The sequence below is a fragment of the Magallana gigas genome, chromosome 7 (assembly GCF_963853765.1).
Source record: "Magallana gigas chromosome 7, xbMagGiga1.1, whole genome shotgun sequence".
In the NCBI taxonomy this organism is placed as follows: domain Eukaryota; kingdom Metazoa; phylum Mollusca; class Bivalvia; order Ostreida; family Ostreidae; genus Magallana; species Magallana gigas.
The window spans coordinates 32,162,438-32,188,077 of NC_088859.1; the positions used below are offsets into that span (position 1 = coordinate 32,162,438).

General features: G+C 35.5%; 2 protein-coding genes across 4 annotated transcripts in view; one reads left to right on the forward strand and one right to left on the reverse strand.

The window, feature by feature from the left end:
- The window catches only part of LOC105345576 (uncharacterized), a 38,250-nt gene extending 18,735 nt beyond the window's left edge, over positions 1 to 19,515 (forward strand). The window contains exons 8-36 of the mRNA XM_066066731.1: positions 72 to 237; positions 457 to 624; positions 712 to 861; positions 987 to 1,130; positions 1,324 to 1,752; positions 1,882 to 2,216; positions 2,335 to 2,517; positions 2,669 to 2,924; positions 3,174 to 3,321; positions 3,720 to 3,986; positions 4,307 to 4,564; positions 4,938 to 5,184; positions 6,284 to 6,509; positions 7,102 to 13,188; positions 13,302 to 13,634; positions 13,744 to 13,912; positions 14,067 to 14,251; positions 14,363 to 14,646; positions 14,955 to 15,102; positions 15,267 to 15,399; positions 15,736 to 15,992; positions 16,149 to 16,730; positions 16,848 to 17,252; positions 17,355 to 17,475; positions 17,578 to 17,772; positions 17,865 to 18,221; positions 18,340 to 18,635; positions 18,833 to 18,904; positions 19,213 to 19,515. Of these exons, the coding sequence (XP_065922803.1) occupies positions 72 to 237; positions 457 to 624; positions 712 to 861; positions 987 to 1,130; positions 1,324 to 1,752; positions 1,882 to 2,216; positions 2,335 to 2,517; positions 2,669 to 2,924; positions 3,174 to 3,321; positions 3,720 to 3,986; positions 4,307 to 4,564; positions 4,938 to 5,184; positions 6,284 to 6,509; positions 7,102 to 13,188; positions 13,302 to 13,634; positions 13,744 to 13,912; positions 14,067 to 14,251; positions 14,363 to 14,646; positions 14,955 to 15,102; positions 15,267 to 15,399; positions 15,736 to 15,992; positions 16,149 to 16,730; positions 16,848 to 17,252; positions 17,355 to 17,475; positions 17,578 to 17,772; positions 17,865 to 18,221; positions 18,340 to 18,635; positions 18,833 to 18,904; positions 19,213 to 19,257 (12,646 nt within the window). The 3' untranslated portion in view covers positions 19,258 to 19,515. The remainder of the gene's footprint in view (positions 1 to 71; positions 238 to 456; positions 625 to 711; positions 862 to 986; positions 1,131 to 1,323; positions 1,753 to 1,881; positions 2,217 to 2,334; positions 2,518 to 2,668; positions 2,925 to 3,173; positions 3,322 to 3,719; positions 3,987 to 4,306; positions 4,565 to 4,937; positions 5,185 to 6,283; positions 6,510 to 7,101; positions 13,189 to 13,301; positions 13,635 to 13,743; positions 13,913 to 14,066; positions 14,252 to 14,362; positions 14,647 to 14,954; positions 15,103 to 15,266; positions 15,400 to 15,735; positions 15,993 to 16,148; positions 16,731 to 16,847; positions 17,253 to 17,354; positions 17,476 to 17,577; positions 17,773 to 17,864; positions 18,222 to 18,339; positions 18,636 to 18,832; positions 18,905 to 19,212) is intronic.
- LOC105333744 (N(6)-adenine-specific methyltransferase METTL4) overlaps positions 1 to 25,640 on the reverse strand; it is a 34,416-nt gene extending 8,776 nt beyond the window's left edge. Inside the window, exons 1-9 of one of the 3 annotated variants that reach the window (XM_066066734.1) lie at positions 25,298 to 25,640; positions 24,022 to 24,379; positions 23,689 to 23,841; positions 23,470 to 23,539; positions 22,428 to 22,602; positions 21,462 to 21,810; positions 20,888 to 20,979; positions 20,479 to 20,537; positions 1,250 to 1,731 (exon numbers count right to left, since the gene is read on the reverse strand). In XM_066066734.1, the coding sequence (XP_065922806.1) occupies positions 20,496 to 20,537; positions 20,888 to 20,979; positions 21,462 to 21,810; positions 22,428 to 22,602; positions 23,470 to 23,539; positions 23,689 to 23,841; positions 24,022 to 24,379; positions 25,298 to 25,516 (1,458 nt within the window). In that variant the 5' untranslated portion in view covers positions 25,517 to 25,640 and the 3' untranslated portion in view covers positions 1,250 to 1,731; positions 20,479 to 20,495. Of the gene's footprint in view, positions 1 to 1,249; positions 1,732 to 3,858; positions 3,992 to 20,478; positions 20,538 to 20,887; positions 20,980 to 21,461; positions 21,811 to 22,427; positions 22,603 to 23,469; positions 23,540 to 23,688; positions 23,842 to 24,021; positions 24,380 to 25,297 lie in introns of those variants that run through there. The other 2 variants (XM_066066733.1, XR_010707845.1) reach the window with 2 other exon arrangements.

Sequence of the window (25,640 nt, forward strand, 5' to 3'; positions counted from 1 at the left end):
ATTTATAACCTTGTTAAAATGTTTTTATTGGGATCTGTTCTCAACATGATTTGAATTTTCCGATACTCCAGGAAATTCTACATGGATGCCATTCCAATGGTTGGAACAGGAGCAGCAGTCAGACAGATAACCCAGCTCATCATGAACAACGATGTGACTGGTGCCCTCACTGAGTCTTGGTTGGTCTCCCTCTCCTTCATCCAACACCCAACCAAAGACATGCTGACAGAAATTGCTGTAAGTTCTAAATGATTATTTAATACCAGAATACAATGATTTCAACATCTTGACATTATATTCTTTCATATCCTTCTTAAAGAACTTTACCTATCAAAAATGTTAAAATACTTTCACTTTATGACTATTGGATGACCACTGGTAACTTGCAAATAGAGTCTTTTAGTTCCATTTTGTTTACAAAGGGCCTGTAATTACCTTTTTTTGATTTGTCAATAGAAAATGATGAACACTGTTCATGGCACCAAGATTTTGCTCCCAATGTCCACCCTGATGCACACCTACTGCCAGAAACAGTCTTGTGAACAAGACAGTGACATTTCTGATATCCTCAACAAAATGACAGCCAATCTAGGCAATGACTGCAATGGCGCCAATGAAGAGAAGGTACTGTAATGTAACATCAATAAGCCTCCTAGCATGAAAATAATTTAGTGGCATAACATAAGAATCTTCATGCCCTGATTTTTGTAGGTAATCTTGACCCTGAGAGCCATTGGAAACATTGAGCAGACTCAGACAATGATTCCAGTACTGGAAAAGTGTTTTTCAAGGAAGAATAATGCCATGGGAATAAGAGTGGCTGCTGTGGAAGCCTACCGTAGAATGCCCTGTGCTGCTGATGTAAGAAATGCTTTAATTACTATCAATGCTCACAAAATTTTCAAAGTTTTTATGCTATAAATTACCAGATATTAACTACTAGAAAATAATTTATGCTAGTTTGTGTTATTTTGTTTGTTGTATAGAGAAACAACCTGATAGCTCTGTTTCGTAACACTGATGAAGACTCTGAGCTGCGTTTAGCTGCTTACCTCCAAGTCATGAAATGTCCTACTGACAACATTCTCCAGCAAATCAAGGAGACTCTTATGTCAGAGGAAGTAAACCAAGTAAGCTCTTAAATTAATAATTTTTTAATGATTACATCCTAAATCTTTTAGGATATAAGAAAATAATTTCTTTATGATAAAGATTTATTTAAAAGATTTGAAACACTTTTCAAAGCTGCAGTTAATTACTACCATTTGATATTTCAACGGGATTCAGAACATTTAAAAATTCATACACATGTATCTTCTACAGGTTGGCAGTTTTGTTTGGACCCACTTAATGAACTTGAGGGAATCCTCCAGTCCTTACAAGGAAACAGTCAAAACCATGCTGGAGAGTGATGACCTTCCCAAGAAATTTGACCTTGATCAGCGCAAGTTCTCCAGAAACTATGAATGGTCTCACTACTCACAGGAACTAAATATGGGTGGAATGCTGGACAGCAACCTGATTTGGTCCCCGGAATCTTTCGTCCCCAGGTCAGTGTCTGCTAACCTGTCTGTTGAGTTGTTCGGACATTCAGTGAATTTGTTGGAGATCGGAGGACGTGCAGAAGGTCTTGATTATCTTCTGGAATCCTACTTTGGACCATCTGGATACTTCAAGGATGGAACCATTAATCCAGATGAGAAGGATTGCAGCGACATCAAAATGAAGAAACTGGAAAAAGTTGACAGGAATGTAAGTGTGGATACATCAAACTGTGATTATTTGTCATGATTGACATTTACAATATACACTGTATATATAAGTTATGACCAATGAATAAATGCTATCTAAATCTGAAATTTAGATCAATTCTACTTCTAGTTTGACAAGAAGGTACAGGAGCTGAAGGGAGCCATGTATGCCAGAGTGTTTGGAAATGAAGTTCTCTACAACCAGCTTGGACAATCTGCACCCAAAGCATCAGGATCAAGCTTCAATTTCTTGGAAATGTACCAGGAACTAGCTAAAGGAAATGAGATTTCATACACAAAGAGCAATATGTTCTTGGATAGCAGCCTTATTGTGCCCACCATTATTGGTCTTCTACTGAACCTGACCGTAAATGGAACAGTCAGTGTGGATCTTAAGGGCCGTGCCACCATTGACCTCACCAAGCCACACAAGAAAATCCTTATCGATGGAATCATTGAACCAAGGTATAGAGATAATGAACTGGTCACAAATATGTTAACAGCACTTGTTACAGCATTTGATCTGTTATTATTTTGAAAAACATATTTTACCAAAACCATGATGTGGATTTTTCCTTTACAGTGGAGCTGTGGAATTTGCCTCAATGATGAGTGTAGATGCATACTTTACCAAAAGTGGAATCAAAATGACCTCCACCCTCCACTCCAGCACTGGTGTCAGCACCAAGATAGAAATCAAGAACAAGCAGGAATATGTCTTCAACTTTGATGTACCAAAGACAAAGTCAGAAATTGTTACAGCCAGGTGGGCATTATGCAATAAATCAAACTAAAATATCTTGTAACACTTTGTCCCTTTCATTTATATCTTGCACAAACTTTCATATTTCACACCATGAAGAAGTGCAAAAATACAGCAAATAATGTTAATCTTAACATAACCATTTTGATTTCAGGTCAGAATTATTCCTGGTTTTCAAGGATCAAGAGAAGAAGCAAGTGCCTGCTTCTGAGGACATTACCACCAGAAAGTTTTGTTCCGGACACACTATTGTCCAGCTGACTGGTCTGGAGCTGTGTGGAGACATGATGTATCCAGTCAGTAAGGACAATGCTCTTGGGTTCCCACTGAGTGGTCCAGCTCACAGTGTGGTTCTTCTACACAAGAGAGACAGTCACAAAGGCTACCAACTAGAGATTAACCAGATTGATGTAGGTTCATCTTAACACACAGGCTCATTTCTGTGTATGCTTTCATATGTGTAAACCTAATTCATACAACTACTTTTTCCCCCCAGTAAACTCAAATCCAAACATATGGAAAATGAAACGACTTACATAATTATGACTTTACATGGTTTCATTTAGTTTTTTAAGAAGAATAAACAGAAAGTTAAATATATTAATTAAAAAAAGACATTTGTAAGGAACATATTAATATGAACTATCTATGTCTTTCAGAACAAAAAGCTTCTGCATTTCAAAGTCTTCTATGACACTCCTGGATCAAGCACTGAGAGAGCAACAGGATTTGAACTGGAAGTGAACAAAGACACTAAGATCCTGAAGTCAAGCCTGATTTCTCCATGGAAGAAGGCTAGATTTACAGGTAAGAAAGAAACCACCCCACACAACAGACCTTAACTAAGTAAATCCTATTATGTTTACTATTTCCAATCTTTCTTTCTTTCTATAAACCAGTACAAATTACATCCAAAGGTAGGCCGATCATTCTTGGTCCAATAATGTGTTTAAAGTCACTATACAATGTACATGAAAAATGTACATGTACATGAATATACATACCAACTACTGGAACATGCTTATCTTACAATTAAAATTTAGTAATTGTTCAACCAAACAAAGTATATAAATGTACCTGTTCATCGTTAAAGTAAAATTCATTATGCCTTCCTTCCATGTGTTTAAATATGACAGAAATCTTTAAATGCCATTTCTCTTCAATATTTATTTCATGAATTTTTTTGTTTAAATCTGCATGTACAGGAAGTTTAGTTGATGGACAGAAAGAGAAGAAACTGTCTGGTCTTGCTACTGTGGACGAGACTCAAGAATACAGGTTCGACTCTTCTGTCGGAATCAACACCAAGGGCTCCCAGACCAAATATAAGCCCAAGGTGGTCATTAGCTATCCCAATGCAGCCCTTCTTAGCTTGGATGGATCTGTGGATGTTGTGAACAGCAAACAAAAACAAACTCTGGACTCAGTTGTTGTACTGAAGGGAATACAAGATGATCCGATCACCATTAATGGTACTCTAGAATATGAAAATCATTCCAATTTACTTAATTTAACTAAAACTGCAAGTTTGGTAAAGAAACAAATACATGTACCAATATGATGACCAGATAGTATATCTTGGGATGCAGGTACAGCTAAATCTAGTTGAAACATGCTTTTGATTAATGACTCATTTAGTACATTACTTTTATACAGACCACACCATGACTTTTTCAGTTTTACTCAAAGTCAATGTACACTAAACATTTTTCACTTTCATCTTCAAATCGCTTTGTTTTGTGCAAATTGCTATATGGAATCAGATATTCTTCATATTGTGCCTTTTTTGTAGTTGATATCAAGAACACACCAAAAGCAAAAGGAGTCACCTTGAAGTATACCTATGAGAAAAAGAAGGAGTACTCTGCTGAAATCCTTGCAAAACTCTCTGACACAAAGAACAAAATGATTGCTTATCCCAAACTGTATATTAAAACCCCAACAAAGGACCTAATCAATGTCAAAGGCTCCATTTCTGGAAAACCAGGATCTAACATCAGGGTAGTTATTACAGAGGATAAGCTGTTTAGGACTCCTATAAGTGTAACAGGTAAGTGGGCAATTGGAAATATAACAACCCTCCCTCCCTCCCCCCCCCCCCCCCCCACACACACACACACATACACTTACAATGTAAGAAATTTGCAGATACTTATGCCTACTTATATAAGCTTCAGAACGTTTTACTTCTAACATAATGTAAAAAATACTGGAATATATACAGTAAGATAAATTTCTGTTGTTTAAACTTGTTAATTATATATAATATACTTAATTTCAGTTGAATAAATCTTAAATGACAACAAATGATACAATACAGAATGCATTCATTTGATAATAATGATAAGAGAAATCTGCTGCTCTTAAATCTCTTAAAATTATCTAAAATTAATCACTATATCACTACTGTACATTTTTTGAAGGGGATGTCAAAAAAATTGAAAAAGGAAAGCGGGTGTTGTACAAAATAAGAGCAAACTACAAAGGACCACAGAAAACCACGGCAAGAGTTCGTTTTAACACGGACAAGAAACCTATTAGTTTTGGGTGTAAAATGATTGGAGACTACAATTTTGTCCGCATTTTTAAATGGGCAAAGGATAAATTTAAATACAGCAGCAAGATCCTTAACAAAGGCACAAGGACACTTACAAGTATTGAAGTAAAATCGTAAGTACCGGTACATTGTATTTCAGAGAATTATGTCAGATCATTAAAACAATTTATTACCGCCTAAGGGTGATCCCCAAAAACATATTAGTCTATCCATTTGTTTGTTAATAAGGGCAACATTTTCATAGCTGGTGTGAAAAAATTCTAGTACCATATACATGTAATTAAAAAGGTATTAAACAATTTAGAGCTCTAATTAACTCCAAGGGTGTAGGAAAAATCTCCAACAGCATACTTTCCTTAATGAGTTGCAAATTGAAAAAATGAATTTTCTAAAATTCCAAATTTAATTCACTCATCCATAAATATGACAGTACTTGAGGAAAATTTATATGTGCCAACAGATTAGAAGTCACAAGTCAAAATCAAACATATGTTATACAATGTATAGCTCTTTGCTAATAATTTTAATTCGATTTCTGGAAGATTGTGGTACTTTACCGGTATATTCAAATTTTATTTCTCACTCATATACACCTCGTTGACTTTGGTAATTTAACAAGTGTTTATCTTTGTATCAAAAGACTTTAAATGTAGTCATACATGTTTTTAATAAATCTGGGTTGCAGTTATCAAAATTTACTTTTCTCTTTCCTTCATCATTTTACACTATGGCTGTCTTTGTATCATTCATTATAACTATAACTGTCCACTATTTTATTTCAGAGACTTCAAATAGAATAGAAGTCACAAGTCAAACTCAAACATAAGTAATACAATGTATAGCTCTTTGCTAGTAATTTCAATTCAATTTCTGGACGATTATGGCACTTTACCGGTATATTCAAATTTTATTTGTCACTCATATACACCTCTTTGACCTACGGTAATTTGATAAGTGTCCATCTTTGTATCAAAAGACTTTAAGTGTACGGTAGTCATACATCTTTTTTTATAAATCTGGGCTGCAGTTATCAAAGTTTACTTTTCTCTTTCCTTCATCCATCGTCGTATACCCACGGGTGATCACGTCTTTTACTTATAAGTAAAAGACACGATCACCCGTGGGTCTCAGACGATGTCCTTCATCACTTGACATTATTGCTGTCTTTGTATCTTTCATTATAACTATAACTGTTCAGTATTTTTATTTCAGAGACTTCAACTCATCTCGCTATTCCACCTACAACAACCTTCTCCAACTGAAATTTGTTCATCGTTTTAATCAAGTGGTGGAGATCAAATCTTCTTTTGACTATGGAAGAACTTACACCAGCAAAGTTAACAAACAGAGGGCTACCGTAAATGGCATCGCAAAATACAACTTCAAGAAGAATGGTGCCAGCATCAACTATAATGTCTCCATTGGTTATCAACCAGCTGTAAGTAATCATATCTATTATTCCAAACTCAAGAAATAACTGAAAATTAGTGGTTCTGCACTGATTGATTCCAATGTGCAGAAGGACTGAGATCATATATTACAGGACCTTATTTCCATCATTTATTTGCACTTACTGATAGTGTAAACATAAAATAAAAATATGCTATTTTTAATCATTAAAAAATAGTAAAAAATGTTTATATTTCTTTAAGTTTGTCTTAAAATAAACAAAGCTTAGAACAAGCATGGTTTTTTCTGTCAGTTAGAACTCTTTAATAAATATTTGGTACAACTTTGATGAAATATAATATTTGCAAAGTATGCACCCTGTTTCATGGGAGAAAAAATTACTTAAAAATAACCGAATTTTATGCAACAAAATAGCATTAAAAGTTCACAAATATCTTTAATTGAAGGCATCTGCAAAAAATTGAAAATCAAGAATAAATTTAAAATCTATATTTGTTCAAAGTAAATATATATCATAAAATTAAATTATAATGTTCATTTAAGCGGGCATATCAGGCTCTCAGCATTTATATAACTTCTAGTATAAGGTACGGAAAACAAGGTTCTTTTTCATATTTCAGGATCTGGATGCTTCCATCACAGGCACACATTCACACACACAAAAAAATGTTAAGTCTAACTTTGCTATTCGATACGAAGACAAGAACAAAGTAACCGCCTCCCTAAGACTCAATGATGAGACCAAGAAGATCCCCAAATACAGTGGAAAGGCTACACTTTCCTACCCGGGAAGAGACATTGAAATAGAAGCAACAGGATCTCGAAAAACTGACAGTATGGGTGACATAAAGTTAGTTATTCAACACCAGAAAGGGGCAAAGTCCATTGTGGCTGGAGAGTTCAACCAAAAGTCCAATACATCAGTGGAATTTGCATCAAACCTCAAAATCTACAATCAGAAGCCAGTCTCTCTAAATGTTGCCACTGATATCAGCCTAGCAAGCCCCAAACTTGACATGACAGTGGTCTATGATAATGATCAGTATGCTGTTATGGCATCAGGAGAGTACCAACAACAAAAGTATGGTAAGATCATGTCCCATGTTCAGTACCTTCAACGCAAGGTTGCAGTTGAAGTAGAAGGTGGAGATAAGGAAGGACAGTACATTGGGAAAGTGGATGTAAGTTGGGATGCGATCCGTAATGCAGACAAAAGAGTTTTGTTGCAAAGCGTTGCAAGAGTAAACAGCTGGAAAGACTTCAGAGTTATCTCAAATCTTGAATACCCTGGTCAAAAAATTGCAGGAGAGCTCGAAAACCTTATCAAGGAGAGTTATTCTTACAAGACATCTGGATCAGTCTCATGGATTCCTAATCAGTGGGTATTTGCTGAAGTAAAGCTCATGGACAATAGCAAGAAATATAGAGGGGCAACAGAGGCTTCTGTGTCTATTCAGACATCTTTCCAAAACTTTGAGGAAATCAATGTCAAAGTTGGAAACAGCTACACTAAACATGAATATGAAGTACAAGCTGGTGTAACCTGGTCAAAGGGTCAAACGGTATCAGTGACTGCAACTTCCAAATATCCACCCATGATAGAGGACCTAAACCTCGATATTAAGATGACCACACCATTTGAAGCCTTTGGAAACCCACATGTGATTCTGATCAACAAGCTCTCTTCCTCTCAGAAATCCCACAGTGCAAGCTTACAAGTAGACTGGGGACAGAAGCAGTTTGTTCATATTGAAACAAATGGTGAAAACATTGCTTATGAACTTCAAAAAAGAGAGTTTACAAGAAATATTGGGTTCTCATCCAGCATCTTAAACTATGAGAAAGTTATCTTTAATATCACACATGCAGAAAATTTAGAGAAGTTCAGATCCGAAGCTGCTATAACTCATAATAATGACAAATACCTGTACACAATAACAATGGACCACACGTTAACAGGATGGCAATTAGACAGCCGAGGAACTTTTGATATCAAGGGACCCTATAACACCATGGTACTGATCTGGTCCCACAAAAACACTGACCGTGATATCAGAAGTACAGCAGAGATCAACTGGGGAAAGAAACAGAAGTTTACAGCCGAACTGACAGGTGATATCCAAACTGTTCCAAATCATAAAATTACAAGCACAATCCAGATGAATGTCCCATCTTCATCACTGAGGAGAGTTGATGCCGTATTTGAGCATGAGAACAAGATTGGATTCATCAAAACGCTGGCTAAAATCATTGCTGACAAAGAAAATATCGGAACCATTGATTTAAATTATGGAAGACAAACTAGTATAACAAATGTGGACCTTCAAATTACCAGTAAATACATGGACGACTTCAGACTCAAGTCTTCAGTAGAAAGTGCTAACATGCCAATCAAGTCTAGTTTAGAAATTCAATGGAAGCCATACCAAAAAATCACTGGGTCTTTCACTCATTCAGACATTTTAAATAATATAGAAAGCAAACTGACCTTAACTACTCCTTTCCCACAAGCCCGCAGTATTTTCATTGATGCCAGCCATAAATTGAATGGTTTGGATTGGGAAGCAAAAGGTGCTGTTGAATATGCACCCATGCAAGAAATTACAATTGGAGGAATCTACAACATACACACAACTAAAAAGGCTCGTGTCTACATCACTTCACCTTTTCCAACAATGCAAAGATTTGAAACAGGGGTCAATTTCAATGGTAACTGGAGAAAGTTTTCCACTGACTTTGATTTTGAAATCAATCCTCTTGTAAAGAAAATAACAGCATCCTCAGAGTGGAACCATGATCATCTTAACACCCATGGATCAGTCAAGCTGAACACACCATTCCCACAATACCCTTACATGCAGGCTGAAATCCGTAGACAGAATAAGGTCACATCAGAAGAAACAAGCTTCATGATAGAGTATCTACCTACCCAGAAAATTGAAGTCATTGGTTCTTATGTTGCTCAACCTAAAACTCTACAAGGAACATTCACTGTCAAAACTCCAGGAAACATGCCAGCAGTTATTAGTTACAGACAAAATGGTGACAGCAATGCATTTGTTAATCATGCTGAAATCATTTACAATGAAGATCAGAAAGTTGTGTTGGACACTACGTTTGGCATTGAACCTAAAGTGTCTGGAACCTTCCATATGGAAAGCCCAATTAAAGGTTATAACACTGTAGATTTCCAATTCAGCCATGAAGGTAAAACATGGAAAGATCTGAGGACACAATTTCTGTATGGCACTAACAAGGAAAGAATTGAAATTGAAACTAATTTTGACATAATTGGCACCATTGAGGCAAAAGCCATGATTAAAACTCCATTTGAAGTTTTGAAAATTGCAGAAGCTAGCTTTTCTCATGATGGTACATTCCCAAATCTTAGAACTAACATCAGGGGCATTTTCAACAACTACAGTCTGGAAAGCAACCTTGAGACATCTCACTCCATGAGAATCACAGGAGGTAAAATTAATTTAGCAACGACATTCCCAGCTGTCAAATTCATAGAATTAGCCATAAATCACGAGGGATCATTGGACAGTTTCCAAACACATATTGAAACTACTTACAACCAAAAGTTAATCCAGGCTGACACAGTGTTTAGTCATTCTGATGACTTAACAGCATTCACTTCCACTTTGATTACACCACTGCAAGGATGGGAAAAAACAATGATAACTTTTAACAGAGATGGACCACTCAGCAATTTCAAATCCACAGCAGAAATCAAATACCAAGATAAAAAAATTGCTGCAAGCTATGACCACAGTTTTAAAAATGGTGATGTAGCAACCACAGCCACACTTTTCACTCCATACACCAATGATATTGTGTTCAAGTTGGACCAGAATCAAAAGAAGAGAGGGTTCACAACCAATATTGAGTTCACAATGGGAACCGACAATGAATGGAGATCCCGCACAAACTACAAGCTTCGCAACAATGAATTTATACTAGACATTGATGAAACTTTAATTATGGCAGGTGAAAGATATACTGGAAGTTTCAATATTGATCATGCAGGAGGAGTTCTTCTGGCATTCTCCACCAAAGTTTCTGGAAAGTTACAATCACACAGCATAGGTACAGATGTTGAATTCAATGCACAGTCACTAGATTATATTTCTGCCTCAGTGAAAATTGATTCATCCTTCAAAAATTACACTGAAATGGATATTGCTGCTACACACAAACTGGTCCAAGGAAAATATAAAACAGGAGTCAAAGCAAGTCTGGAAAAGAAACATACGGTAGCTGTTACTAGTGAAGTCATTGTTCAGATTCCAAAAACTGGTATTAAAGTTGATTTGCAAACATCTTTTAGTGGCTATGAATCAGCGTCTGCCAGCATCAAAACTGATAGATCCTCAGATGGATACAAAGGAGCAATTCAAATTGTGTATCCCAATGGAGAAAAAATAACAGCTGATGGTACATTCAAGGCAGAATTGCCAGTTGTGGATGCCAACATTCAGGTGACCACCCCTTATAAAGGACTCGAAAGTGTTGTGGTCAAGGCAAAGTCATCAAAATCTACCGCAGACTTTGAAGTTAGATACGGGGACAGTCAGAAGATCTCAGGCTCTATGTCTCGTATCATTGATCTTCCAACTATCAACATAAATTGGGCTGTCACTACTTCTATGAACACTGTGTCTGCAGAATTCAACAACAAAAAAGTGGGCAACAGATACACAACCACCATTTCAACCAATATCAATGGTAAGAAGAGTTCTGCAATATCTATGGTTTCAGTTGATTTACCATCAATTGATATGGAAGTTTCCATCAAGGATTCTCCTCTCAAAGAATTTGTGGACTATGATGAACTCCCATCAGATTTAACACTAGTTGTTAGAAATCAAAAGTCATCAAAATCTACCGCAGACTTTGAAGTTAGATACGGGGACAGTCAGAAGATCTCAGGCTTTATGTCTCATATCATTGATCTTCCAACTATCAACATAAATTGGGCTGTCACTACTTCTATGAACACTGTGTCTGCAGAATTCAACAACAAAAAAGTGGGCAACAGATACACAACCACCATTTCAACCAATATCAATGGTAAGAAGAGTTCTGCAAAATCTATGGTTTCAGTTGATTTACCATCAATTGATATGGAAGTTTCCATCAAGGATTCTCCTCTCAAAGAATTTGTGGACTATGATGAACTCCCATCAGATTTAACACTAGTTGTTAGAAATCAAGTTGGAACGCCGATGATATTCACAGACATCTACTTGACTGTTGATAGCACCGAAAATGCCAGAATAAAATCAAGAATTAACACTGATGATATGGTTGGAGATATTGTTATAACCTTTTTAGGTGAAAAACTCATTTCCATATCTCATAACGCAGAGGACAAGTGGACACGCACATCAAATGCTGCTTTGAAATGGAATGATTATAATCACATGTCCACTGCTTCAAGATGCATGTTAAATCTACCTGACATTGACTGCTCAGTCACAGTGGAATCAACACATCCTAAAGACATTCAAATCTCTGTCATGAATACTGTAACTGATCAACTGATTTCCTCTTCTGCTTCTGCATTCTTTGGAACTGCGCTAAGATACAGTGGAGAAATGACCCTGTCACCTAATCCATCTGATATTCAGTTTACCTTGAAACTTTTAACTCCACATGAAAATTTTACAGCATCAGAAGTATCATTCACTCACATTGAAAAAAGTAAGACTTACTCAACTAAACTGGTAGTTTCTTCTGACAAAATTTCCACCATCACTCTGGAAGGCAGAAACAGACTCCAGACCATTTTTGATTTGGATCTTTTCGGCAAAATAACGAGTGATTTTGAAGCTATTAAACTTTGTCAACTTAGAGTCACAAGTCGAAAGGAAGGAGATGAATATATCATGCAAGTGGAAAACATTATGAATCCAAGAAAAAGAACAATTGTTGATTTATCTGTAGTTTTACCTGGTGAAAACCAACCACAATCTAAAATGCATCTTTCTATAGAAACACCTTTTGATAAACTGAAGAGCTTCAAATATAAGGACGATGGAACTTCCAACAAAAATGACAAACTGATGAGATCTTCAAGAACTGTCCTTATCCAGTATAATGGTGGTACATATTTGGATATAGATGAGGCTGCAGACATTTTGGTTGATGAAGACTGGCTATTGGATTATAAGCTGACTTTCAGACATCCTAGACAAATGGAATATTCATTCAATTCAAAGAAAGAAAACAACCTTTTTACAGGAGAATCTATCATAAATTGGAACAAGGCAGACATCAATAGCAACTTCCAAGTCAAAGGCCAAGCATCCATTGTTAATGACAAAGACCTTCATAATCAAGTACAACTGGAAGCTATTCATGCTACAAGAACAGTTGGTATTGATGCAATTCTTCAGAAAACTTCTAACACAAAGAGGTCCAAATTCATTGTAACATGGGACAAGGACAACAGCAAAAAAGCAGGATTTGACCTTCACCAAGATAACAACAAGTATTCCACAAAGGTTGTAACTCCAACAAGATCAATTGAGCTAGTCAATGAATATGACGACAGTGCTCCTAAGGTATGGAGTGAGAACACCTTGTATTGGGATGCAGACATGGATACAGACAAAAAAGCTGGTATTCGCCTAACATGCTCCTCTGGCGAACGCAACCATGACCATAAAATTGACATCAAACTGCCAACTTTCAACAAGGTACAACTTTTTCAAGTGATAAAATCATTGGCTTTCTTCTGAAACATTTTCTAATTAATTTGTGTGTGTTTTTGTCCTTTTTAATATCATTTTTTCTCTTTCTATTTCTACAGGAATACACTATCAGCACATCCACTCGGCAAACTTCAAAATTATTTGAAAGCACTGTGGAGTTTTCCTACTCTCCAAAAAGGAATAGGAACATAGTAATGTCAGTCCGATTGGATGATAAGTCTACAGGACCCCAGTCCTCTAACTACAGCTGGGCTATAGGAATGTCTCAGAGATACAGTAACCTTGATATGACTCTGAGTGGACACCTCGGACAGTCTGATGACATTGATACAGTTGGTGCCAACATTCAATATCTCACCAACCAAAGAAAGACGGAGAACTTGAATATCTTCATGGAGATCAAGAAACTGCAGAGAAAGATTGGTCTTTATGTAAGTATTCACTGATGAGTTCACCCATCCCAGTTTCTAATTACATTTTACCTGGAAGGTAATTCATATCGGTTTTTGTCTCTGTTTTAATAAGAAATTTATGTTTTAGATGCATGATCCGAAAGGAAAATCTATGGGTATCATTGGCCGTGTAGAATCTACATCACCCCTGCTGGTAACGGTAGGCTGTTTGGACGAGGGCAGGCATTCTGAGAACCTCATAGTCAAAGTGGATGAGAACAAACGAAGTGTTGAAATCAAAGCCAAATATGACTCGGGTAAACTATTCAAAATGGCTACACTTAAATGAACATTTGAATAAAATAGTTCATATTCTAAATATTTACTTTTATGATAAAGAAAAATTAAATAACTTTAATACAATAACTGTTCCATGTTTTTATATTTTCCTGTTACGTTTTCATTGATTAGAAAACCCCAACTCAGCCCTACACATGAAAGCAGAGTTGCCAACCAAGAAAGATCTTCAGGTTGAGCTCTACAGAACTGGTAACTTTGAGCAGGTCACTGAATCACTTATCAACATCCAGCTCAAAGACTCAAGAATCCTACATGGAAAGATCAACTGGAGACCAGAAATGTTTGCTGATGCCATGGTAACATACCTTACACTAAACAAACATTACTTGTCTTTTTCTACATTGGATAATTTTGAAAGTTTTGTGCTTAAATTGTACAATGTAACATGTTTTAACTTTGGCATTCAGGAATTTACAGCCAAGAGAATGATGAAGGATGCCACAGAAGCTAATGCTGCATTGTTAGAAGTGGGAACTGAAATTGCTGATGAACTGGCTGGAAAAGACTCCAAATTTAGCAAGGAGTTGATGGATGAGATTCAACCTTTTGCTGAAGCTCTGGCTAAAGAAATTGATAACTTCCAAGATGAACTTAAAATCTTTAAGCAGAAACTGACAGAAATGAAGAGAGACAATGATCTATATCTTGAGGATATGAGCCAGTTCTTCAACAACTGCACTCAAGAATTCATGTAAGCGCCATGAAGTACTGTAAATGCAATACATTATATTTGTATTCTATTTTGGGGTTTTGGTAGAAAGTACATCACTAAATTCCTTGCATATACTTAAAAAAAACACATAGAAACCTACTACATGTACTTCAAATCATTGGAAAAATCATTTTCTGCCAAATATTGTACAAGCTAAACATGACACATTTACAATAATCTACCAGGTATTCAAAACAAGTTAAAGATTTTTATGCCTTTTTACAAAGAAAGTTAATATCAAAGAAATATATTATAAAAAGGTAAGATTAATATTGTTGTTATTTTAGTGTACAGTATGAAAAAGCCCTGAGATCCATGCAGACAACATACAGTGACCTGAAGACAAAAGCCATTGAACTATCCAATGATATCAAGACTTATCCATTTGAAAAGGAATACACCAAGATAGTCAATGAACTTTCATCCAAATTTGAGGTGAGAACAGAACTAAAATAACCAAACATAACTAGGGTAGGGTATGAGGGTCTTTATAATTATAAACAAGCAACAAGGCAATGGTGAGTGGTTAAATGGAGTTGAATTTATTTTGATCCAGGTTTACATATAATGATTTCTTGTCATTTTTATTTGTGGGACAGGAATACAAGACAGAGGTACACAGCATGATGATGAAGGAGGTAGACACAATGACAGCTAGCATCAAAGCAAACATTCGCATGCTTCAGCGGAAGATCAAAGAACTCCTCCAAAAGACAAAGGCAATCGCCTCAGGTATGGTTTGTTTTATACATGACATTCTACCCAAGATCATCAACAAAATTGTTCAAAGTTTTGTTTGGAGTAGAAAGTTACATTTGCAATGATTTTATTTTGCAATTTGGGATAAAATGGTTTTCAGCAAGCAACAATATTTTCATAGTATCAAGTCTTTGTTTTTAGTTTTTTGACAAATCAATAAAGGACTCTGTCCTGGTTCCCAGCGAGAAATATTGGAGACAATACTGATCTCAAGAACCTTGCAAACTTTTCTTGCACATGAATAAAAGTTGGTTTTCATGAGAAAAACATCTAATACAATGTATTTTCATAGCTGTATCTCTTTTACAGAAAAACTGGACTTGATCCTTCAGCACCCCGACATCATAAAAATGCAGCAACAAATATCTCAGAGACTTCCAGTCATGCCAGAGTATAGCATGGTTGTTAAAAATGTTAAATCTGCAGTAAAGAATGTCGAACCTATGAAGCCCTACAATGATGTAGTTACAAAGGTGACTTCGGTTGTGCAAAGCAAGTACGAGGAACTCAATCAGGACAAAGACTTTGTCAAATTCAAAATACTCATAACGGAAATTTATGAAGAGGTAAGTAGATAATCATCTTACTATGTATTTTACGTCAGTTACATCCCTTACTCCCACTGCAATATATTATCAAAACAATTATTTTGTTTATTTTTCAGCATACCTGTTCTTATTACCTAGCAATTTTACTAAGAATATGTTTTCTTTTATTTATAGCTGTCCACTGGATTTGAGTTCCTGTCCATCAAGAAGCAACTCATGGACATCGCAACTCAAATGCATAGTGACATCAAGAAATTTATAGTTGAGGACATTGCTGAAATGAAGATTCTGGGATTGGACAAATCCAGAGTCATCGCTTTTGACCCTGAGAATGGCAACATTGAAGTCGAAATTTACATGCCCACTGGAATGGAAACCCTAGATCGTCTACCAAAGATACCAGTCACAAAATTCATGAATGTCATGAAAGACTTCGCAGGCAAAGTCCAGACTGTTATCCCTGACTCAGACTTCAACCTATGGGACATTTACTACAGAGTCAGACCGGCAAGTCTGCACCCCATCGACTGGATTCCACCATTCAAAGGGTATGCCTATGTGGCTGGTAACAGGCATTTTATCACATTTGACAGAAAGAAGTTTGACTTTTCTGGAGACTGCAGCTTTGTCTTGACTCGTGACCTGGTTGACAACAACTTCACAGTCATCATGAACTACAAGCCAAACGAGAACATCATGGATAATCTCCTGGTTCTTGCAGAAGGAAAAACCATTGAAATCTTCCCAGATTTCACTGTAAGTCCTCTACTCTGTCCTTAGAGTACACTGTATTCAAAATACATCAAGCTACTTATAGCCACGAGTAACAAAAAAAGGGTGTATTCTATTTATTCATTATCATCTTGTTTATAGGTAAAGATTGATGGCAAGCCCCATGAATTCCCATACATGTCACACAAGCTGAGCCTGGAGAGAGTAGGAAACTGGATCAAACTAGATACCGGACGTGGTCTGATCATAACCGGGGACCTCCCAAGCAACGTTTTCACAATTGAAGTCAGTGGCTGGTACTTTGGAAAATTGGCAGGTATACTTGGAACCTACAACAATGAGCAGTACGATGAACTGACAACAGGTGACAACAAGATTGTCAAAAATGAGGACAGCTTCTACAACAGTTGGGAAGTCAGCAAGAAATGCAGGCCCAATGGAAACAATGCTGTGGACATCATCCAGGATGAGAGTGATTTCAAGTACATCAAATGTGCTGAAGTCCTCAAGTCAACCGACTCGGTGCTCAGGCCATGCTTCAGACAGGTAAGTGTTCATGATCATGACCGATGAAAAGTGCAGTGGTATTGAACTAGAATAATAAACTACAGAAAAATTGATTTACTATTTGATATTTATTTCATTTAGGTTAATCCAGACAAAGCTTTTGAGATGTGCTTGAACCGAGATGATATGTGTGCTGCCTCCAGATTCTATCTTCATCAGTGTCGTCAACAGGGTGTATATCTGCCTCCTCCTAAAGAATGTGGTATGTTTCTAGCATGTTTTCATCCTCATTTTTTCTTCATTGCAAATAGTGTGGATTTATACCATACAACCTCTGTTACATTTTCTCCCTATTTTGTTACAGTTCAGTGTGTTGCCCCCAATGCTGAGAGTTTCGAGGCTGGTGAGACCATTAGGATTTCTTCAAGGAGTGATGACTACCAGCCTATTTCGTCAGCAGACACAATCTTCATTGTGGAGGAGAAACCATGCAATAAGGAGACAACCAAACACCTTGGCTCTCTAGTCTATGAAGTTGAACAAGAACTCACTAAAGCTGGTATGTTCTCTCTCAATACCTGAAGAAAAATCTCAAAGGCTTTTATGGATTCTGTAACTATAGACTGACTATGTCTTTGCCATTATTTTTAGGTATTTCAAACAACAAATATGGATTGATTGGGTTTAACAAGAAGGGATCACACAGTCATACAATGGATGGCCAGTTACTCAATGATGCCACCAATTTTGTCAAGGGTGTAGAAAGTCTCACCTTTACTAGCTACAAGACAGACACATTAGATGCTATCCTCCAGGCTGCCAATTATCCATTCCGTGCCGGTGTTGTCAAGAACATTATTCTTTTGCAATGTGGAGGTTGCTCTGATCTCAAAACCATTCAGTACCAACAAGTTAGACACACTCTGCAGGCCAGAAACATTCAATTCCACATTCTGAGAGACCAGGAATTCATGCTTGGAAACAAAATTCCAAAACAGAAAATCTTGGGTGTGTATGCTTCCAGTTCTTAATTAATGAAAAAGTTGGAGGGTCTTTTGGGATTTTAAAATAAATTGTCATGGTATCAGGGATTGGGCAGTTTGAAATGTACATTATCTAATTACAGGAATAGACAGCAGAAGGAAATATGTCCTTCAGAACTCTAATGACCAGAGCCGTGAGAACATGGGTTATTCAGTGGATACCTGCTCACACCTGGCCCTACTGTCCAATGGCTCAATCTTTGATTCCAGCTCACTTTCCCTAAAGAAAGTCCGCCACCAGAAAATGGCCATTGACACCATCAGTAACCGCATCGCTAAATCCTCTTTACCCTCCCAATGCCAAGTCTGTACTTGTGAGGCCGATGAGACTGGGGCTGCTAAGTCAGTCTGTAGAAGTTGTTACTCAGAAATGACAGATGTGAGTATATATTTCATAAATGTAATATATATATCTCTCTCTCTCTTTTAGGGAAAATGACCTTCAAACTAGTGTTGGACAGAAAGATCCAAATCCTTCAGCAAAATATGTGCAAATCACTCATTTCTAAAAGCATCTTAATTTATACAAGATTTGCTGTACTAACAATTATTACATAAAATATCTATCTTTTGCAGTACATCAGCCTCTGGTGGAATACATTTAGGCACCCAATGACCATAGAACAAGAGATCAACAAACAGTTTCAGGTAGAATGATGGCAATCAATTTATTTCAACATCCAAATACATGTACTAAAATTGCTTTCATAATCTCATTGATGCAACTGCTCCAACCAGTCAGAAAATATTAAATACAAACATTAGTACTTAATAACGCCATAGGTCAGGGTATTATGTACTAAAGAATGCTCTGTTGGCTAGGGCATATATCTATCAAGATGCAGATCATAATGCAATGAACCCTAAAATTTGTTATTATAAATCAACTTTAAATCATGGAGAATAAGACTGAAACTATTTGCCTTTGTTTTAACAAACATTCTTTTTAATTTCAGGAGTTCCTGAATGCAAAGAAAGGTTGGGCAGTGCTGACTGCGTAAATGTGAAAACTGAACAAACTTTATAGCTGATGATCCCCCCTGTGATTTGTGCAATGATCAATGCAGAAAAAACCCATATTTCTTATTAGTTATCATTACAAATATACTCATTTTTATCACTTCTCATTTTTATTCATTGAAAACTATTGTTTGAGTTTCCTTTTTAATCTTACTAATTAAAAGAAAATGTATGAATAAAAATCCTGTACATACTGTGACTTTATTTATTGTTATCATGTAATAAAGATTGGAATAATGTATTACTTTTTTGCTTGACAAAATCTTACTCTATGAATGAAGCAAATTACATTTTATAAAATGAATAAGAAATACGAAACTGCTATACGTGTATAAAAATACTTGTTGTTTCATTCTAATTATCAATCAATGTACTGAAGAACTGACGGGAGTTGATTTTATCGATTATTATTTATTTTAGAATCAACAATAAATTATTTTTCATGGCAAGTAGTTTCCTACATGTATTTGAATTATGCACATTTTAAAATAAATGAATTATTCTCCGACAAGAATTTCGCGAAAACGCCATATGAATCATGTTGCGTAATATTCAAAGAATTAATGCCATCAAACTACGTATCAGTAATAGATATTTCAAAGAAATAGTATAGATCTAAGCAATATTGAACTCTAGGCTGTCTCCATTAATCTACGATAAGCAAGAGAGACTCTCTGCTTGTCGGAGATTTACAGTATATTGAACTCTGGCGTAGGAATACATACAATGTACGACTAAAAAAATATCCAAATTGTTCATACCATTTAAAATTTGACTATTTACAAGGTATCTATGAAAAAGTTTCCTTGAAAAACAATGTTTTAGATACATTACATCGAATATATCCATTATTATCAAGGACTAAATGTTATCAGCGGTGTTAGTTTGTGCTTAGGTCCAAACAGTTTCACTTTCGGTTTGCCTAAGTAACTGCATAGGAGAGTTGATTTAAAATCAACTCCCAAAAATTAGAAATTATATTTTCTTTGAAACTACTTTAATTTCTTACCATAATAATTATTATGTGTACTCATTCCAATTACATTTCTTGTGAAATTTAGTCATTTTGGGCATATTATTAAACCTGGAGTCCACAAAACTATGAAAAAACTTCAAGAGATCAAGTTTTCAAGAGTTCAGAATTTTCTGGTTTGGCTGACAGATTTAAAATTATAAAAAAAGAAGTTATATCCTGCACTTACCGGTTTCCACTCTTTGCCTATCCTAATTCATAGAAGTCTATGTGTTGATGAAGAAGAACCTATAAAATATAAAGAACTGTTATAGAATGATATCTTCTTTTAAAATGCATGATATACTGATCGTTGCACATATCTTTACATGTAGTTTTATCTTTTTTTTGGTATGTACATGCAACATAAAGGATTCAATTCAATTTAACCCATATTTTATTACGCAAATAAGTATATACAAGGATTGGACATCAAGATCATAAAGGATGACCCTGCTGCAGATGATTCGTTGCAGCGTTAGTGTAAAGGTGTCATGGGGTAACCCACAATGTGCAAGAGAATGGGCATGTGAAGGCAATCCACTTCTTTATTTAAAAAAAAAGATGAAGAGTTGCTTGACTGGCCATGATGTACAAACCTCATTTCCCCAGCTTGTCCAATTTGGCCACAAATTCCTTGCAAACAACTCCAGGCATCTAGGGTCATCTTTCAAATATCTCTTCAGAACCTCTAAAATAGGCAAAACAGTGGTAACTCTTAACTCTGCAGTTATAAGAATTACAAATATCAAATAGGTATCAATTCAATATTTAAAAATAAATATATATATATACTGTAATTGAGCTTTTATTTGAGAGCCAGAAAAATTTGTGAGGCTTATCAAGAACCTTGTAGTTACAAATATTTTTTTGCCATAAACCATTCTTTTAATGCCTTTATTTGTTTCAACTTTTAAACGAAGACTTTATATTGCAAAAAAAAAAATAAATTGTTCTGGCAAATCATGATCACAGCAAATAAAAGATATTTTACAGTAATTTGGTGTTATTTTACAGTAATTTGGTGTTATTTTACACTGGCATTATTTTACAGTGTTTGTCTTGACTGAAATATTTTTACATTGACTCTACATCTCCATCAAATATTGTAGCTGTCTTGAATGATACCAAAATCACTATTCCTACCACTTGACAGGTCAGTGTTTTACTTACCAATGAGTTGGGGCTTGTTAGAGTGCAGGGCACACGGCACACTGATGATCACATAATTCTCTGGGATGGATCCTAATTCTTTCTTTTTATTTCCAGTTGCACCAATTGCTTCACATGGATCTTCATCATTTGAAATTCCTTCTCCGCACAAATCAGTTATACCTGATTTCCCATCACAAGCAGGGATTTTATAACATTCCTTTTCCTGTTTTGTTTTATTAGTAGGGCTGGGGGCTGTCCATTCTTTGTAAGATGGTTTAAATTCATTATAACGTCCAATTAGAATCATTTCATAGGGCTTTTTGTGGTCTGAGTTTACATCTTGTGTCATTTCACCATACTTGGTAATCTATTGAAAAATGAAAATATACTGTTTCACTTACATGTTGACATTCATAGTACATGTACTGTATATGATAAACTCAGAGTTTTTCAACTAAAAAAGTTAAAACTCATTTACCGGTATTGGGCAGATATCTGTGTTGACGTAATGTTAAATTATTGAACATAATTGAATTACACCAAAAATTTTCAGACACTATGGCCTGGTCCTTGAATTACCATTCAACCAAAAATAACAGGTGTTTCTTATGATTTACATATTGTAATTTTGTAAGTCAATACAAGTTATATAGTGTTTCATCAAGAAAGCAACTCTGGTGTGCATGCATTACTGGCAATTATTTTCAAATAATGAGAATTTCAATGAGATGAGCAGTGATCCTGAAATATACATGTATTATCTACTTTTAAATACAAATTTTATCTAGGTTTATTTTCCTCTGACCATATAAATTCTATTTTGAAATTAAATAATTTGGCCAATAAATACTGGCACATATCAAAATCAAAGACCACAAAACGCTAAATCAGTCAATCTAATACATGTAATGGGTTAAATTGATATTTTTTCTCTGACAAATTGACCATCAGATTAAGCAGAACCCTCTTGTAGTACAAACCGACCTTGAGCCACTGCCACTCAGCCACACAGGTCACTGACCACCGAGGGAAGAGGGTGTCTTTGACAAACTTGATATGTTTCATGCGATTGGTCACCCATACAACTACCACACACCCTGGGGCAGCCAGATCCTCCATACTGATGTCCAACAAGTCCTCATCCTTCAGACTCCCATACCTGAATGATGTCAAAACAATTAAAATAGTTATTGTAATAATTATAATTAAACATCATTGAGATGGTGCCCATCCAAAAGAGCCCTGCCTCAGTAATGAATATATAGAATGAAAAACATTTTAAAAGACTGTGGGTTGACCCTAACTTTTGATTATCTTTACTCACAAGTACTAAGTGTAAGGATTAAATAGAGAAAAAAAACACTCTGGACTAAGAATTTGTAGATATACTATGATCTAAGATTTTATATCAAAAAGTGAATAAAAATCATTGTAAATACTTCATTTTCAAAAAAGTTCGGGTGAAGTGTGAACTAAATTAGTCAGAGAAAATATGGTCCAGCATGGATTTCATAGATCTTCTATGACCTTGAACGTTGCCTAAGAAATTTGGTTCAAGATCACAACAGGTTCTTAACCTGTGAGCTCTTTTTGGATGAAGCCTGAGCCAGATTGGGCCAAGAGAACAGAAAATCTGGAACAGACATGGATCTCTCTGAGATCTCATATGACCTTGACCTAAAAATCTTGCTCAAGATCAGGGCAAAGTTTATATCCAAAGGCACTCTTTTGGTAATGTATTAGCCAGATTGTGCTAAAGGCAAGAAAACATGGTCCCTGACAAGAATTCAGACATAGTTCTGCAATGACCTTGACCTTTCACCTAGATTTGATACAAGGTCACTTCACAAATTTTACCGATAATTTGTAACGTTAAGTGAAATCCATAATACATGCAGAGAATATATACATGCCTGTATGTTTCTTTTCTCTGTGTACACAAGACATTAAACAAGCAGCAAACTTAACGCTAACAGTGCAATACCGTTCATTTCACTACACGAATATTAGGAAAAGTACTTAGTACATTTTCTTCCTCTTCACTGATTTGTTCTGCCATGGTGGGTCTAGTACAATCAAATCATACTTTTCCATATCTAAATAGAGAAAACGATCAACATTGTAATTTTTTATTTCTAGTACATGTAGTAGGAAAGTTTTTTGATTTTGTTTTTTGATTTTTGACTTTGTTTTTCAAATATGACTATTCCACAATTATAGATTACCTGTAATGACATTTACTCACTAGTTCTGGGATACATATTTTTGTGATGTCTAAAGTCTGAGAGAAGGAAGGTTGAGTTATTGGGAATGATGTATGTCTCTGAGTCTACCTGACATAGTCTTGGTCTGCTCCAGTCGTTGCTACAGACCCTATTTACACACTCTGACAGCTTCACTGGAAAATAAAGAGTGGTATGAATGTACCGCAAGACAATCAATTATTTAATGTATGTATATTTCAAGAAAAACTCTAACAGTCTCATTCTTTTTTGGAATAAACACCAAATGTCACTATTGATAATTAAAAAACAGAATATCAAAAACAAAAACATGAAATTCAACTTTGCCGACTTACAGTGTGTGGACATTTCTAATCTGATTGCTGATTTGGAGTTGGTGGGAGGAGCCAATGTTTGACAGACATCTGTAAGCGATGTATCTCCAACTCTAATGTTAGCTGCCTGTCTTGCCAGCATATTATTGTCTACCTTGATGAACTGACCTGCTGATGAACCTTCCGCACAAACACTCTTATTTTCTACAGTTTTTATTGATGATGATGATCCATTATATTCCTTTTTATCCTGAATGCAACCAACTTTAATTGCTTTTGAAATCAGATCTTTGTGGACATTTGTGACTTTCTTTATGATTCCTGAATGGTATTGCTGTGCTTCCACTTCACCAATGTTCAACTCAGATTTTCTTTTTCTCTGTTAAATCAAATATGAAAACAGTCTCAATTTGCGGTTGGTAACTGCAATCATTAAATTGTCACTAATCCAGCAGTATTTACAAATCATGTTGATCTTGACTTAATTACACAAGTGTGTACTTTTAGTTTAATTTTTCAAACACTTTTATAGTAGCACAAGCATGCAGATTCAAGAAATTCTATCAAAAAGTTAATTGCTATTGTCATTCCCAAGATATCCTTGATTCACATTTTGCTTAATTACTCGATATTTATAAATATGTTATAGTTCAAAGGATGTTCATTCAAAAGTATGAAAAAGATTTTTCCATTGAACCCCTTTAGGCTTTAGTTTATCAGGTTTCAATTATACATGTATATACATGGCTAAAAAATGTGATGTCTATGGGGATTTTGTTTTGAAGCAGACCCGGATGATAATGTTGGCAAATTTTGCAAGGTATTCAGAGTGGATTCCGGATGGACAAAGATGTAAACATTCCACATTATAAATCATTGTAAGAAATTTGCATCAATTAGGAAAATATATCTCAGAAATTTTTCCTTTCATCCATTTCAATATTTGCAGCTCTTTCAAAGGTATGTGTAATTTTATCAAAAATCAGCCAAATGTGCTGCATAACTATCTTGGGACAGACTATACCAGTTATTATACAATGTAAAATAGTGTCTGTATTGCATGCATGTATATTACGAAAATATGAAAATTTCATTCAAAAATCTAGGGAAGAAAAAATTAGACCCGGCCTCGTTAAGGATTAAATTGACATCTAACTAGAAATTGCTCATATCTTTTTGTTTGTATTGACATTTCCAAATACTTACTTCCAATAAAATATTTTCAGTTAAGTTTTTAAAATATGTAATCAACATATAAATCAATTTTGTCTTAAATATTCTACATTTACATAAATACCTTTCTCTTTCTTTGTACTATTCCTCTTTCTTCAGCAGTTTTTTCTGCTAAAACTTCCGAGTCCATCTTGAAAGGTTCATTTATTTCAAACAAGTCTGTTTTCATCACATATGACTGATGCTTAATATGTGCATCAGTGTTAACATGGCAGTAAACTCGTTTAAGTGCTAATGCATGATCAATTAATGCTCCTTGTTCATTTTCCAAAACCACTGCCATTTTGTAATTCCTGTGCAATATCTGAAATCCCAGTTGTATATAATTCGATTCTACCTTTCCGATTAATTGTAGCCCATACAACCAGTTAACTTGCACATGTTCTGATGTAAACAAATACAACTGG